General features: G+C 37.4%; 1 protein-coding gene across 6 annotated transcripts in view; it reads right to left on the bottom strand.

Moving 5' to 3' along the window:
* The window catches only part of LOC139740446 (neuronal acetylcholine receptor subunit alpha-7-like), a 101,465-nt gene that overhangs the window by 22,626 nt on the left and 62,930 nt on the right, over positions 1 to 15,909 (bottom strand). For 3 of the 6 annotated variants that reach the window (XM_071651040.1, XM_071651039.1, XM_071651043.1), the window contains 2 exons: positions 15,707 to 15,733; positions 9,328 to 9,473 (listed from right to left, as the gene is read on the bottom strand). In XM_071651040.1, the coding sequence (XP_071507141.1) occupies positions 9,328 to 9,473; positions 15,707 to 15,733 (173 nt within the window). The remainder of the gene's footprint in view (positions 1 to 9,327; positions 9,474 to 15,706; positions 15,734 to 15,909) is intronic. The other 3 variants (XM_071651042.1, XM_071651041.1, XM_071651044.1) reach the window with 2 other exon arrangements.

Genomic DNA, 15,909 nt, shown 5'->3' with positions numbered 1-15,909 from the left:
GAATTGTTCGGCAAAATTCATTGCCAGCATTTGCTTGGCCTTGCTACTGTTTGAGTTATGCATTCAGCCGCACTGCCGCGCCGGGTGGTTTGCTGTTCATTTACATTCACCATTGTTAGATGGGCTTTTCAAACTCGAAAATGCGATGACCCTTGATTCTACAATCTTAAATATGCCTTTCCAGTGATGGTTTCTAAGCTGGCCACTGGTAAAGTAGCGTTCTGTGTCACCTTTCCTGTCGAAGAATACCACAATCAGCCTAATTCGAAGTAATTTAACCTCTTCTTTAGTAGCAATGAATGCACTTATGATTTGTGTTTTAGCTGTGACATGTCGTCTGCTGTTGTTAGATTGATCCATGTTATGACGTCTGTAAAATCTTCGCCGAATTTTCCCGTATTCATCTGAAGTGCTTGCATTACCGCAGACATCGTATGAATTTTCTCTCTGCTCCTGTTGCATTTCCCCATGTGGAATGAGCAAAAGTCTTACATTTTGTCCTTTCCAAGATTCTAGCATAAACACAGCATATATATATATTTGTGCCAAATGGTGATTTTCTTTGAATGTTCACTTTTATAACAACCAAAATTACAAGCTCATAAGCTCTACAGTATATCTCATAACTAACACTTCGGCCAAGTCATTTGTGTTGTAATTTCTGCTCGTATGAAATTTACGCACGTAGAAATGATAGGGTTAACCAGAGGAAACGTAGAAAAACAACAAACCAAAGTTCAAGGTGAGCATCTATGACATTTAAACAAAATCTTTGCCCGGGCCGCGGAGTAGCTTTGTTTTTGTTTCTGTATTATGTTCTACTCTGGACAGTTTCGAACTCTCCAGCGCTGTTGCGCCTTGTTGTCATTCGTGTGGCATTTCAAAGTCGACATGACGTGGTACTGAAAGTAGATTAGCCAGTAAAAGTCATTACCATCATTGCGCCAACACCGCTGCGAGAATGCATCATTAAGATTCATGACAATTTCAGATGGCCTGTATACATACTATAGCACAGCGGCTTCGGTAACCGGCGACAATCCAATGCAGATATCAAGTAACACATGAACTACCATGGCTCTGTAACAAATGTTATAACTAACATGTATTCAGTCTTTTGTCGAACATGTAGTTATCTATTCAGTTTCAATTTCGATTTCAATCTCGATTTCAATTTCAATTTAGTTTCATAGTTCTCAGTGAAAAAGAAATCAAATGAAATAAAGTAAAATGAAAAACTGATATTCAGCTAAGATGTACAGTAGAATATTGCAACATAATTACAGAACATGGTGGTCAATCTATGAAAGTTTGAATCTAAGTATGAATCCTAAAGAAATGTGATGGAACCTTCTTAAAACCGAGCTAGTTCAGTGTATGTCCAATTACTGCATCGAGAGTAAAGATCAAGATGAGGAGCACGGATACAACATAGGACCAAAGTATGGAAACAAAAAGAAAAGATGAAAATATGTGGGGATTTGGCAAATTCTTCTCAAATACAGATTAGGAGAACAAGTAATAAATAACTTTCTCTTAGCCCCTCAGTTGACTACCAGCTAGATCTATCATTTTTATAAAATAATCAGGTCGAATATTCTGATATGTGCTACATTCTTCGGTATCAGCCAGCCATAGATATACATTTATGACACTAACATTACTGATGCTTTACATTGTTTGATCTTTCTAATATCTTAAAATACCAGAAAAGTTTTACCAATTATGTTATTATACATCTAACAATAAAAAGACTCTTGAAAATTCTGCAACCAACGCAGACAATAAAATATAATTAAAGACAAGAAAATCAAAAATATAGGCATATGCTTCTATTTATAATATATATGTTTATTTTTACTGGAAATTTTGTGTATACTTATGCATGAAACATCAACAACGAATAGTACGATGATAAGTAGACACAGCACTGATCCACGTGAATATGTTTTCTGTGATTTGATGGGTTAAGTAATAACGTGAAGCAATCTCAAAATGGACGCATTTCCAAAGTAGCCCATCATGCCCTGTCTAATGGGCAATTTTCAAATGAGGTTGCTTTGAACACATCGTGGAGTTATGTTTAGACAAATTTCGACAAATAGGTATGGGATGATCGTTACGATTTCAAAGAGTATTATCATGATCGCAAAGTGCACGGATGGAATATCTGTTATGTCAACAACGATGCCCAGACAGGAGCCACTGGATCGTGATGAAAAATAAATTCATAGTCTGACTCACTGCAAAAACGAAAGTTAAAACGACGACTTTCCTGTGACGCAGCTAGGGAAGGAGCGGGATATCATTGCAATGATATAATCACGATTTCTTACTGGGAGTCTATACCATTTAGATTGTACATAATTTGATATTCATGACATTTCATGTCATGACATAAACTTGATACCCACAAAACTACTCTCTTTTTGTTTCTGTTCCTGTTTTTAATTGCTTCACGTGACACGTAACTTAAAACGTAATGACAATAAATGATTTCATTTGATTGTAGTATTATATGCTTCAAAATCTTGTTAACAATTGATCTATTTGATAACTATCATTTCATTATTCGGTGACAACGAAAAAAAAAAAGAAGAAGAGCGAAGCCTATTGTGGGCCGGGTTAACGTGGGGTCAAGAGCTAAAATTATAATTCGTCATTTCCATCATGGTATCATATCAAGAGATTTATATATTCTCATCATGGTGGTTTATTTCATAAACGGGGCAAGGAGAGGGGATTTACGACAATATCGATATACTGAGACAGAGTCCCCATTAATGAAGTAGGACGCAAACGTGCACCCATTGCGGAAGAACAAACACTCGCGATGATGCATGCAGGGTTGGTATGTTAACCACGCACTGCGTGGATGTGTGCGGGACTATAGCCAGGAATTACGCACAACACAATTTCATATTTCAGCTGCTATATTCCACTGCATTTCTTGGTGTAAGGAATTTGTCCTTATGCGTTACAGTTGATTTTTTTTTTACCTCATGGCTAGAGCTCTTGAACCAATAGTTAGTCGTTTATAACATTTGACTTCTTAATTTTACAATTATGCCATCATCGGTTGTCAATGTGAACTCGTTCCGACAAATTCACGTCTGGGGTTTCCATCACAGCAGAATTTTAACCTTCTATCAAGGCGTACTGCGAACATCAGCTCCATTCCTACATCATTTTGATGGTGGGCAATACTTGTAGGTTTTTTTCTGTACTGGAAAACGTGGACAAAGTGAAATGTCATAGAATACCCACATTTTACGATTAATCCACGATCACAGAGCATACACACATTGCATGCACACATGAGAGAATGTGTTCGTTTTCTCATACATACACACATAAACAGAAAATCACAATGGAATGCAATACTTTTGCAGTACAGTTTTTTTTTTCTTCATGCACCTGATGAAAATGATAAAGCATAATCTTGCCAGTATAAACTCTGGCAAATCAAATTTCGAATTGGATGAACCTCAGGTCTTTGGAAGGACAAATCTAAGGGGCAAATAAAACCATGGACCTACAACGAACAAACGCACGTCCCACACAATCAAGATACACATCTGTACAACGATCCCCCTAACCCTGCAACGCTGAGGTACTTGGCTAAGTTGTAGCTAAGGTCCAATACTGAGTGTATTAGTCACAAAATGAAAGTACTGTTATTTAGATGCAAAATTGCCGTCAGGTCGTCTTTGGTATATTTTGCATCCACTCTCCTATTACAAACATTTGCGTTCAAGTTGCAAGGGACTAGCACTTACCGCAATTGAAGTTCGTTTTATTTTTACAACACTGACTATAAAACGTGATATCCCTCCTAGCAAGTTGGCTGGAGGTCGATCCGGTATAATGCCTGATTAATCGACGTCATCATAACACAGTTGCGCCATTACATTTTCTCTTTGTGTGTGTGTGTGTGTGTGTGTGTGTGTGTGTGTCCAACATTACATAAGATCGCGAACATTTCGTTATTTTGTTTTGTTTTGTTTTGTTTTTTTTTTGTTTTTTTTGGTAAACTCCAGTCGAATACGATGGAGATGTTTGTTACTGCTACTACTTCATTACGCAGTTTAAACCGAACGAGAGAAAACAAATAAAGAATGTCCTCACGGAAACCACCATCATGATTATGAAAATTGTGACATTACTATGGGCAATGAATCGGCTCGACTGGCAGGCAACGCAATTGACTTGATGGGAGTGAGATGTCCCGTAACTTGCTAATGACCGTTCATTTTGGATGGTTACTGGCATGGTCTTATGATTATCTGGCCCATCCAAGATGAGACCGACTATGTGTTTGAAAGGATACAATGGAAAAGAGAGGGATACCACATGAACATGAAGACAGATTTCTCTGCGACATCCGTACCTCAACCTATTCTCTCTTTATATTCTGCACTACAGATAATAATATCGTTCTTATTTCCCTCTCTGTTCTATTCATTTACATAATAACGTAAAAATTAACTGCAAAAGTGTTGATAGGAATAAATAGAACAATGTCATATAGGGATCATCGCGTTTTCTATGGAGAAAGATCAATTATCATTCTCGAACCAGTATCTGGGTACTGTAATTATTTTTTTTATAAATCCATGATCATTCCTCTTCTTTTTTTTTTGTCGGGGGGGGGGGGGGTGTTTCATCAACGTTTGTCAGCGCTGACAATTTCAGCAAAATCCTTGGTTTTGATTGGATGAGATGCTCTGGTCACTGACTGTTACTATGGTGATTGTCAGCGATGACAACTTTTAGCGCTGACAAACGTTGATGAAACACCCCCCTGGTCACCTTCCTTGTCCCCTCTTTCTTTTTGTTATGTTTAGACAATACAGATATTGCGTTTCAATTTCTTCTATCAGTGAACATTTATTTCTCAGTCAATTCCTCTTACTCCTATATCTCTCTCCCCCAGCTCTGTCAATCAGTTTACCGCCCTCACTCTATATTGAATGTGACATCGTTAAAAAACGTACCAAAGTATGATGTCACAGCCATTCATTGCTATGTAGACTGCTTCTAAACAACCTCACCTGTCCCGAGTGTTTATGCGCGCACCTGCGTTCCAAACCCAAGCTATGACAAAAGACTGCATGTGACATCCTCACTTTTGTACATACCCTATTGTATGCTCATGACGTCAACTGAACATAAAAGAGCATAAACTGTGACGTCGTTTTATTGTTTGTTTGTTTTTGTCTTTGTTTCATGTTCGTTAGTATGTCTTCGTGTGTGTGTGTGTGTGTGTTGTGTGTGTGAGTTTATAATTTGCAATCTCGTCATACCGATGCATTTTGCGAGTCGGACACACGTCGCAATTAACACTGTGTAATGGACCGTGTTGGAACTTTATGGTCCCCCCGTGTGCGACTAGCACATTAAAAACTGACAGATAATACTTTTTAAAGGCCAAAAATTATTAACGATTTGGATCAAGCACCCCTTGCTATAATTGGGACGAATTCTCAACAAAGAATAATTTTGTGTAGCACACACACACACACACACACACACACACACACACACACACACACAAGTACACCTGTACTTCCACTTAGCCCTGAATGTTGAATGTCCTGTGGGATTAATGATGTTGCCCATTGAAATGTTTGGCTGACGAAAGAGTCTCTATGATAATCTCTCTTTTTATGATGATCTCCGTTTGATAATTAGATCTCGTCCTTTGGGATACCGACACAGTTTAACATTTTGGTCCTGTATCGACTCTCGCATTGCGTCATCTTTTGATTGCGTGTATTTAGAGGAAAAGAAAAGAATATGATGACAAATGAGGCAAGAATGATATTTTGGTTAACTAAACCCCAGACATCGGTCAATTCTGCCCTAGGATGAGCTAAAATGCTATCAGAAATAAATGTCTCTATCTCTAAACGTTCATTCAAAACCTTGGCTTTGTTTGAAATATTTGAACGAATGAAGGGGAGAAGGGCTACTTTATACGGAACGTAATCTAATGACGATCAGAGATAAAATGCGAATAGCTGAAAAGTGAAAAGTAGTGCTAAAAAGGAACGCTCACAACCATAATACGTGTATCTCTTAGGAACGAGAGAGCAATGGTAAAGAGAACGAGAACAATAACAAATTGAGAGATAGGTGAATTGTGGGTTCGATATCCTATCCGTGATATATGGGCAAATGTAAACTATGGTACATTGCGAATACAGAGAACGAACACGGACTTTTATAAAAAGGACACTCCGTGACATTTTGTCAAACGCACGTTAACTTCCGCCCAGTCCCACACGCTCGGCCTATTTATTGCGGTCCCTATTGCTTCCACTTCGTCGGGAAAAATCAATACTGCGGTAGGCACAGACTGTATACACGGAGCAGCAGCGCGCGTTTTCATCTCTCCGTGTGGGACCAGGACCCAAAGTGAACGTTAAATCGTACCTCTATACACGCTACAATTCCCAACGGAAGAGCGAAGTCGTGATTTGCGGGAAGAAAGCGACAAAAAGTCCGTATTCTCTTTCACATGGGTATTCCCCCCAATTTCGTAGATAAAAGAGGCGGGAGAAAACTTTATCTGTACATATATTGATGATAAGGCTTCATTCTAGGGAATGTGATAAGGTTTATCTTAGCAATATAGCCTAATACAATTCGCATGTAGTACAACTCTGCTGATCCATTCAAATAAATTATCTAAAATCGATATAGTTATTGAAAGTGCAAACAACCCCACTTTTCCAGAACTTTTTTTTCAGTTCACTTTCCCCAGAGCGAAGATTCTAGGAAATTCAATTCGTATTCTCTACGTGGTGACAGCACATGAATGCAGCAATTTTTTATATATGTTCAACTGGGATATTCATTTGAGGGATGAGTTGAATTCGTGTCTGTTATTTAGGCTTTACTATCCCAGTATGTATCTGCCTATTTCTTTCTTGGATGATTACACATTTGCATTTTGATCAATCAATCTACAAACAAAATAATAAACAAAATGCACAACTAAGAACATAAAGGAATGGATCCATAAATCGATAGATGTAACTATAAGCATAAAAAATGAGTGAGTGAATGAATGAATGAATGAATGAATAAATAAATGAATGAGTGAATAAATGATTGAATGGAGAATAATGAATGATTAGATAAATGAGTAAATGGCTAAATAGATAAATAAATGAATAGATAAACAAATAAATCAGTCAGTCAATAAATCCATCAATCAATCTACCCATCAATAAATAAGAGTGCCACGATACGCGAATTACGTGATCAGCAAGTGACATGACTGCGTAGACGATATGAATTAACAATAAAAACTCTCTTCGTGCGAGGGTACAACGCACTATACCAATCTGAATCGACACGGGGACTAGATTTATGGACGGGGTTAAGGCGTCACCTCCCCTGACGGGACCGGTAAAACTAGCTCGGGGATGATTAAGACGTGACCAGAAATACATGAAACCGCCTATACCCTGAACACTGTTCCTCGATAAATACGTAGGTAAGGGGGAAATATCTCTTTACAGTGCTGGACGAATGGGATCTGTCCCATTTTAAATGACTATTTGCGTCTAGCAGTTAAAGTATTTATATTGAGATTTATTCTTTAACAAACAGTCGTCAGTAGTGAACGTCCTGTGTCTGTTTTTTTATGCTCTTTTAGTTTATGGCTTCAGTTGATTGTGTTCGCTAAACATCATCACCACTCGGCGACTCTCTAAAACTATCTTGAATTCAGTTTTGCTTTCTCCTTCTATTATAGAGAAAAAGAGCCTGCCTTCGCAAGGTGTATTGATTATTCCTCATGCCCTCATTTTTTTTAGTTAATGAAAAAAAAAAAAAACAATAATATATCGATCTCGGAAGAAGAGACCACGCCTGAAAAAAATGAAACAAACTTTTCTACATTTATTATGGAAAATAATCTATTTCTCCAATTGAATGTAACCGGAACTTATTAAAATATACAAAAGCCTGTTTGTAGCTCACAACTTACTAGAAACAGCTTGTTCGTTACAACATATATGATAATTATTGGAACGTTAAACAACGCCATAGAAAATATTACTCAGAAAATGACCTCCGAAGAGCCTTTCTTTTAATATCTTCTAAAAGGTCTTTTTCTGTTACATTACATCTCGTATGATAAAGGTAAGGGGGGGGGGGCGTTGTGATGTGACGTATAGCATATGTATGGACACTATCCATCAAATCAGCCTAAATCCGTAGCTTATTCCGAAATTGACCTCTCCCACGAGAACGTTTTGGTTATTACTTTTTATGCAGCACCGGAAATGGATGAAAAGACTCTTTCCATAAAGTGGCTACTAAATGCATTCCTTATGTTTCAGAGCCACTACATCGTTAAAAGCTGTTATCTACTGGATATCATAAGATGGATATCTCTCAGATATACTCTGAAAGCATAATGGGGGTTATTGCCACACCTTGACTTCACGTGTAAGTAATTTACTTCACATTCATACGTGCACATATCGATATCAACGATCGTGAGTACTTCCGGTCATGCGGGGTGACATAATCTGTCTGATTCGTGCAGAATCTCAGACAAGCCCAATCAGTTTCGCTCCCCAACCACAATCAAACGTAATTGTACACACATTCCAGCGATGTAAGTAGCAGGAAAAAAGGGGTAAATCTCATGAATTATAAGTTCTGGATGAACGATACTGAGCTTAGTCGGGATTGAAAGCTGTGGGTTAACAGAGAATCTATTTATTATTGGAGTTTGATTTGATATCAACTTCTTGTTGGTAATATGATGTCTGCTTAGAGCGCGGAGTACGAGTTTAGTGGCTCACTCTGTTGCTTGAGGCTCACCTTCAATAGTACACCCAGAAATGTCTCAGTATACAGAGTGAAATCGTTCATATTTACTGTCCATTTCATGTATTTCGCAGCTGTATTTTCTTCTTTACAAAAAGGTATGTGTTGCTACATACATCTCGGATGAAAGGGAGTGGGGCTTGCGTTTGGAATGAAACAAAAATTAAGATAAGGAAAAATGAAAAATTTACGAAAGGATCAGCATTGTGTGTGTGTGTGTGTGTGTGTGTGTGTGTGTGTGTATGCTCAGTATAGTCGATAAAGTTACATCGATGCAATCTATATGATTACCAAAGAGGTATGCTAAGTATTAAACGAATTAATGAGAGATATTTTATCGGTATCGTGCACAAGAAGTCTTTAGGGAAGCAAGACAGAAATTTCGATGGCGTTCGAGGGCTGTAGTCAAAAGAGCGATTTTCCCCGATTATCATTCACGCTGATGTACAGTATATAGGTCGCAAGTATACTCACCACGTCAATTATCTGCTGTATGGCTAGACCTAGTTCGACTCTAAGCGGCTCCAATTCGTTGTTAGCGGGACGAGCAAGCTCGCGGTAGGGGAAATTATCGAGGAGATGTGCCAAAAGTCTCCTCTCGTGGTATCCGGGACTGTCCTCTGTGGTAGAACAATGGAGGGTATAAAGGGAGGGAAAGAACGAAAAGAGAAAGAGATATAGGACGTAGGGCAAGGAGGATATACCGCACGAAGGTGAAAGTTAAGTCGAACAGGCAGGTGTACCAAGAAGAAGGAGAACAACAACAACAACAACAATAAGCAATTGCAACAAGAGAGACAGAGTAGTGGGTTAGATAGAGAGAAAAGATAGAGTGTATAGATACAGATTGATATGTGGAGCAGAAAGCGAAAGAGAAACAGATGAATAATTGAGTGAAGTGATATTAATGGCGCAAAGAAGTACGTAAGAGAGGAACACAACAAGAGAAACATACACGTAAATAGTCGAGAAATCGGAAAGAAAAGAAGGGAAAGACATAAGGAGGAAGACAAATAGAGGAGAGAAACGTTGATGGGAGATGGGAGCAAAATAAAGAAAGCAAAGTATAATTTGGGTTATATTCTCTACTACAAAACAGATTATATGTTTCAAGTCAGGTGGATATATACATAATGTGCCTATATACATCGACCACAATAAGATGGTTCAATAGCTGACAAGTTTAGCAATGAATATGGGGGAGTATATATGATTACGTAAAACTATTGATTTACAACGACACAAGTGAAACATGGCATGTAAAAAATCAAATAAACATAATGAACCATTTGAGCGTATTGACAGTACTAAGAGCTATCACAGCCGTCTAGCAAACTGAAAATACATCACACGTTATAGCCCCCAGTATTGATTTATTATTGAAGTAGTTTACTGGGTATATTCGGTCTTCACGAAAATTTGAAAAAAACTTCGCATGGATACTTTAGTAATGGTTGATCTTGTAGACACAAAAGATTTCGACAATGTAAAAAGAGGAAAAGGAAAACAAAACCTGTAACGTCAAGCAGGAAACAAGAAACAAAAACTAATAGCAGACCATGTAAACTGAAAACTAGTATCCCAAATATACCCACATGTTTGATTACCAACCACGTAAGTAATCGCTTATGTTAGATAATCAAAAATTAGTATTTCATGGTCATTAAAAACAAGGTCTTAGTCGTGTCTTTTTCCTTTCCTATATGGTCTTCGAATGAGATATTTTTCAATATCTCATAATATTGTTGTCATAAAGACAAAGTTTTGACTGTATAGGCCTATCCCTTAATTCTTCCATGTGCACTAAGTAACATGTTTTCGTAAAGCTTAAAAAGAAAAAAAACAAACTAAAGCGATGCTTTAGCAGCTAATCATGTTAATAACATAGCGTGTGTGAAACAGTGGATAAGCAAGATAATGTAATATACAGAGTTCGGTGCAGAGGGGATAGAATGTTCTTTGAATAAGCCGCGGTGCACGAAAGGAGATAACAAGAATCCCATGGCCTAGTCACATGATTATGTTCATGTGTTTCCATGACGTTAAATGAGGCAAGCTGAATGTACTATTAAAGAGGTGAATGTCACTTGCATAACATTTCTATAATGACATTTAATTGAGACTAATGAAGCATACAGGTAGATGCAGTGTAATATACACCAGCTTTCAAAATATAGGAGACGTGCAGTATTTCCTTATTGAACGGAGTTATAGATGCGAAATCAGCGAGTGGCATCATGTTTTGATGACATCCTACGGTTAAAATACAATTACAGTTCGTTATTTCGAAGGTTCGTAATTCCGATAGTGACATAAGGTTCCCTATTCCGAAAGTTCGTTATCCAAAAAATGAAATGATGTTCATAATTCCAAAGGTTTCCTAATCCGAAAATATTTCAGATTAACGAGCATCTTGGTATACGGAATTTTTGTGTTTCGGAATAGCAATCATTTTGGGAATAACAAACTTCAGATCTTTGGGGATTAATGAACCTTCGGAATAATGAACATCACCCGAAAATACTATCTGACAGGCTGAGGCCGTTTTTGAGCAACATTTCCTTTTTAGCAACAGATTAAGGTCATTAGCTAGTTGATAATCAAAATTTACGAGCATGTTTTTGTTATTGTTTTGCTCTTATATATAGATGATAGAATGAAGAATTGAGGCTTATTCCAGGATTATGTTAACTCAAAAACGAGGTAGTGAGGATTGATTACATTTGTGAATCTCAAAGCAGACGACAGGGTTTCAGCAAACACTAACATAACATTCGACTTGACACGTTCGAGTATGGTAATTTACGATCGTACCACGAGGAGGAATGCCAAACATCTACTCTTAAAGAGTCAGTTCTTCTTGTAGCAAAAATGATCCCTTTTCTTTCTATCTGTATCTGTCTGTCTGTCTGGAAACATCTACATTAATATATAGAAGACTTGCCATGGAAGGAAATTAAAGTTTGGGAGAGGGGTCCTATTACTCCTGATGTAAACATCCTATTGTTAGATGCTTACAAAGTTTCACTGACATTATTACAAAGATAAAAGTTTGAAGATGGTATGCAGTATTTGGAAGGGTACTACTTAAACACTTTTGAACGGCATGTGAGGTTTCAGACAACAGTTTTAAACCAATGCATAGCAGATCAGATATAACAAGAAACAGCTACTTATTATATTAGTATACAACAAACAAAATCAACGCAAGAGAAATGCAGTCTTCCGGTTATCATATTATAAATAATGGAAAATAATAGTACGTGTAGTTGTATGTTAGTTGGAAGGTTAGGTAATATCAGTTACTAGAGATGGTCAATTCGTATTCCGTATACAATACTTAATGGCTACGTAATCAGGTGAAGATGTGAACATGTTACCGCGTCAGAAACAAATTAACATTCGCCTCCGCTCCGGGACGTTAGACACTAACATAAAGCAAAAATGGCTCCTGAGAATGTACATTTGATCAGACCATATCACCTGTGACGTGCTACACGGGAATGAGACACAGCAGTTTTATATCTTGAAATCCGCAGCCGTTCTCTTTGTAGAATTATTCCGAAAATTTTCAAGTTTGAAAGAACTAATTAAAAGACAATTCCAGTGATCGTCTATACATACAGGACCACTCGTGTGTGCATGTTGCTCCCTTCTTCATAGCCAGTGCTTTGTGTTCAACACTTTTTAACAGGTAACAAGTGTGTATTCCTGCAGTCGTAAATAAAGTTCGTGATATCCGGAGTCACGACTAATATTGTGTAAGAGCGATTTTTGCTCTGCAAGCTTGCATTAAATCATTATAGCGACCTGACTTTTAGAAATTTTGTTCTTGGAATGACCAGGCATCGAAGTGATTCGTTGTCAGTTCATGCTTTGTCATGAACTCTAAATCACTCTCTCGTGAAATGGACGATTTGTTAGTCTATCTTAACAACCTCTTATCATACAAAAGTCTTTACATTTTAAATATAGCTGTACAAGATGCATATAATGTGCAAATGGAGAGAAAAAAGAAAAAGACAAAGCTATCCTTATAACTACGTTGTATCATGCTTATGTACAATACTTGACAGTTGACTAACATGAAGCACGCTTAATAGAAATCCTTTTCTATATATATTATATATTCAGCATTTTTTCTTTAATAACAAATGTGATTATACACTAAGAAAGAACTTAGAAATCAAATAAAAATGTACCTCGTTGCCTTCAATGCAAAGAATAACATTTCAACCTTTTGACTGGACTCTGTTGGTGTCTTATAGGTTCTATTGATAATCTGAGTCTCAGCTGAAGTTTTCATCAGTGATGTTATTGACCAGACAAACTTTGTAAATGAATTAAAATGCTGAAATATAAAGATCACCAGTGTGTTCCTTTTCATCAAAATGTACTTTTGGTGTTCTTTTTAGACTGACGAAAGGTTCCGTCAATCTTTTTTTTTTTTTAATTCAGACTCACTTCTAAATTTCTGGGATTCTTCTCAATCTCTCGAAAAGTATGCTATAATGGAAACGTCAACTTTTTCCACTGTAAATCAGTAAATCGGTATTTTGTCTGCATGAAATAAAATTGATACCTTGGCACACATGTCCTGACAAGAATAATCTTGTCACGCTATTTGAAAAATGGATCCTGTAAGGTCAAGATCACAAACAATTTTCCCAGTGCACATAACCATTTTCACAATACACTTTTTTTCCGTACTTTTCTGTGATTATTTTATTTGTAATTATCATACATACCCATCAGACAGATTAAAGATACATATGTCATACTTAATTAACTAATGTGATTATAAGTAAGTGTAATTAGGACGTAGGGAGAAAGGTCAACAAATAGAGTTGAAGGCTAAAAGTAATTTTGAGTTTTCCAACAAACTGCGTTACATTGCCAAACCTTTGAACTAAATTATAGACCAAACTTCATAGTACACAGACATCGATATAATGGCGACTATAATTGATATTAATCTTTGTACAGTGACCAAAATATATGATATAAAAGCAAATGAACAGTGTAAAAAAATGAATCGCCTTTAACGAGGTCAGAGGCAACGGAAATACACAGGACTAATTAAAGCATAATTGATATAATGATGTTTTTGATAAATACGAAGCGAGTAAATACCAGATGAAGAGGATGATGATGATAAAGACAGTGATGATAATAAAATGATCTTGATGGTAGGGGTGATGAAAATAAGTATGATGGTGATGAAATGATGAAATGCAAAGAAAGTATAGCAAGAACACTGAATAAACACTTTACAAATATCAGCTGCGTCGATGATGAAGAGGTAAAATTTTCATTCAATTCATAGTCTACATCTATGCACTGAATTACCAGACACGCACACCTGAAAATCTAAGCTAATACGTCTTTCTTTTTCGGGTGCACGTCACGAGACCGACACCCACGAACCATACTGCCCACGAGTCATACAGCCCATGAGTTATACAGCCCACGAGTTATATACAGCCAAAGAGTCATACAGCCCATGAGTTCGACACCAAGCAAACACGGCCCACGAGACCGACATCTTATAAGTCTCGTGTTGTAATGTCGAACTCGTGGACTGTTTTTACAGTCCACGAGGATCTTTTTTGGATCTTTTTTATATGCCGAACTCGTGGGCTGTATCACTCGTGGGTGTCGGTCTCGTGGGATGACCCTTCTTTTTCTTTTCATATCTGTCAACCAGTCATGGGACCATTTCATTTTATTCGGGAAATATGCTGCACTGTACAACATGTGTGTGTGTGTGTGTGCGCGCGCGTGTGTGTGCTGTATGTGGTGTGTGTGAGTTTCGTACAAGGCACACGTTGGTACTTAGTTGTCTTAAACACTGTTAAAGGGGAATGAAACCCAAATGTGCACGTGGATTGAATGAATGCAGCAATTTTAGTATAGAATACCTCAGCAAAGTTTGAGGAAAATTGAACAATCCCTTGAAAAGTTATGAATTTGTAAAAATTTTGGTGCAGTTATTGCTGGAAGAGGAGACTTCTGAAGCTCGTTACGTCACAAATGTACAACAATATAAAGAAACTAGAAACTATAATTCCACAAAATTTGAATTTCTAATGAAGTACACAAGTCATTCCCTCTACTTGTTGCTGACATTATGTAAAGGGAAATATACTCCTGTTCTCTGAGAGAGGTAAATCATGTGCTCTTTTATTATGCTAGAAAAGTGAAAATATGTTGAATTTTCTGCATATTTTCTTTATATCCTTGTCCAAACGTGACGTCACAAAGTGTTGTTGTCTTGTCATCCATCGATGGCCGCACCAAAACTTAAAAAAAAAAATGGATAGCTCTTCAACTGATTGACCAATTTGTCGCTGCATTCCCTCAATTCATACAATATAATCTGTTTCATTCTCCTTTAAACTGTTGTTATTCTGTTCGTTGTGGAAGCGTATCAAGCAATCCGCTCGTTTACATGTGCTGTATGTGCTTGTGCGTCTGTGTGAGTGTACGCTCTGAAACTCTGTGTGCCTTGGGCGTTGTGTAGCATTTATGTGCGAGTGTATTTGCGTGCGTGTGCGAGCGAGGCGGTCATGCAAATCTTCATTTTTTCTTTCATTCTTTCATATTTCTAAATATTTCTTCTGTTGCCTCTCTTGGGTAACACGGACGCCTTGTACCTTCCATCATCTCACCCTATCCAGTTCTCCGATTTTCATTTCGAAAGGAGATAAGTAGATCACATCTATATAGGACATGATATGCAAGTGGCAACAATTTAATGAAAATGTACAAATCATATTACCGCAACACAAGTTATTTGGTTATTACTGGTACACCCAGACCACGCACAACTAAGAGTGAGTTACTTGCTTACCATGTGTCACCGTAGACCCACCTATGACTGCGTACAAGAATATGGAAAAAGAGGGAACGAAAAAGGAAACAAGAAAATTGAGTTTGTTTATCATTTTATGTGATTTTTAAAACTGTTAGTAATCAAATAACTCAAGTATACATGGACGCACTTCTCGCCTCTTGCAGCGCAGGCAGGGCGTGTATACCCTAGTATGTTTGTGG

This window comes from Diadema antillarum, unplaced genomic scaffold (genome assembly GCF_040938485.1).
Source record: "Diadema antillarum isolate AM-2024a unplaced genomic scaffold, OU_Dant_1.0 seq00000854_RagTag, whole genome shotgun sequence".
Taxonomy (NCBI): domain Eukaryota; kingdom Metazoa; phylum Echinodermata; class Echinoidea; order Diadematoida; family Diadematidae; genus Diadema; species Diadema antillarum.
This window is presented reverse-complemented; position numbering and strand designations above follow the sequence as displayed.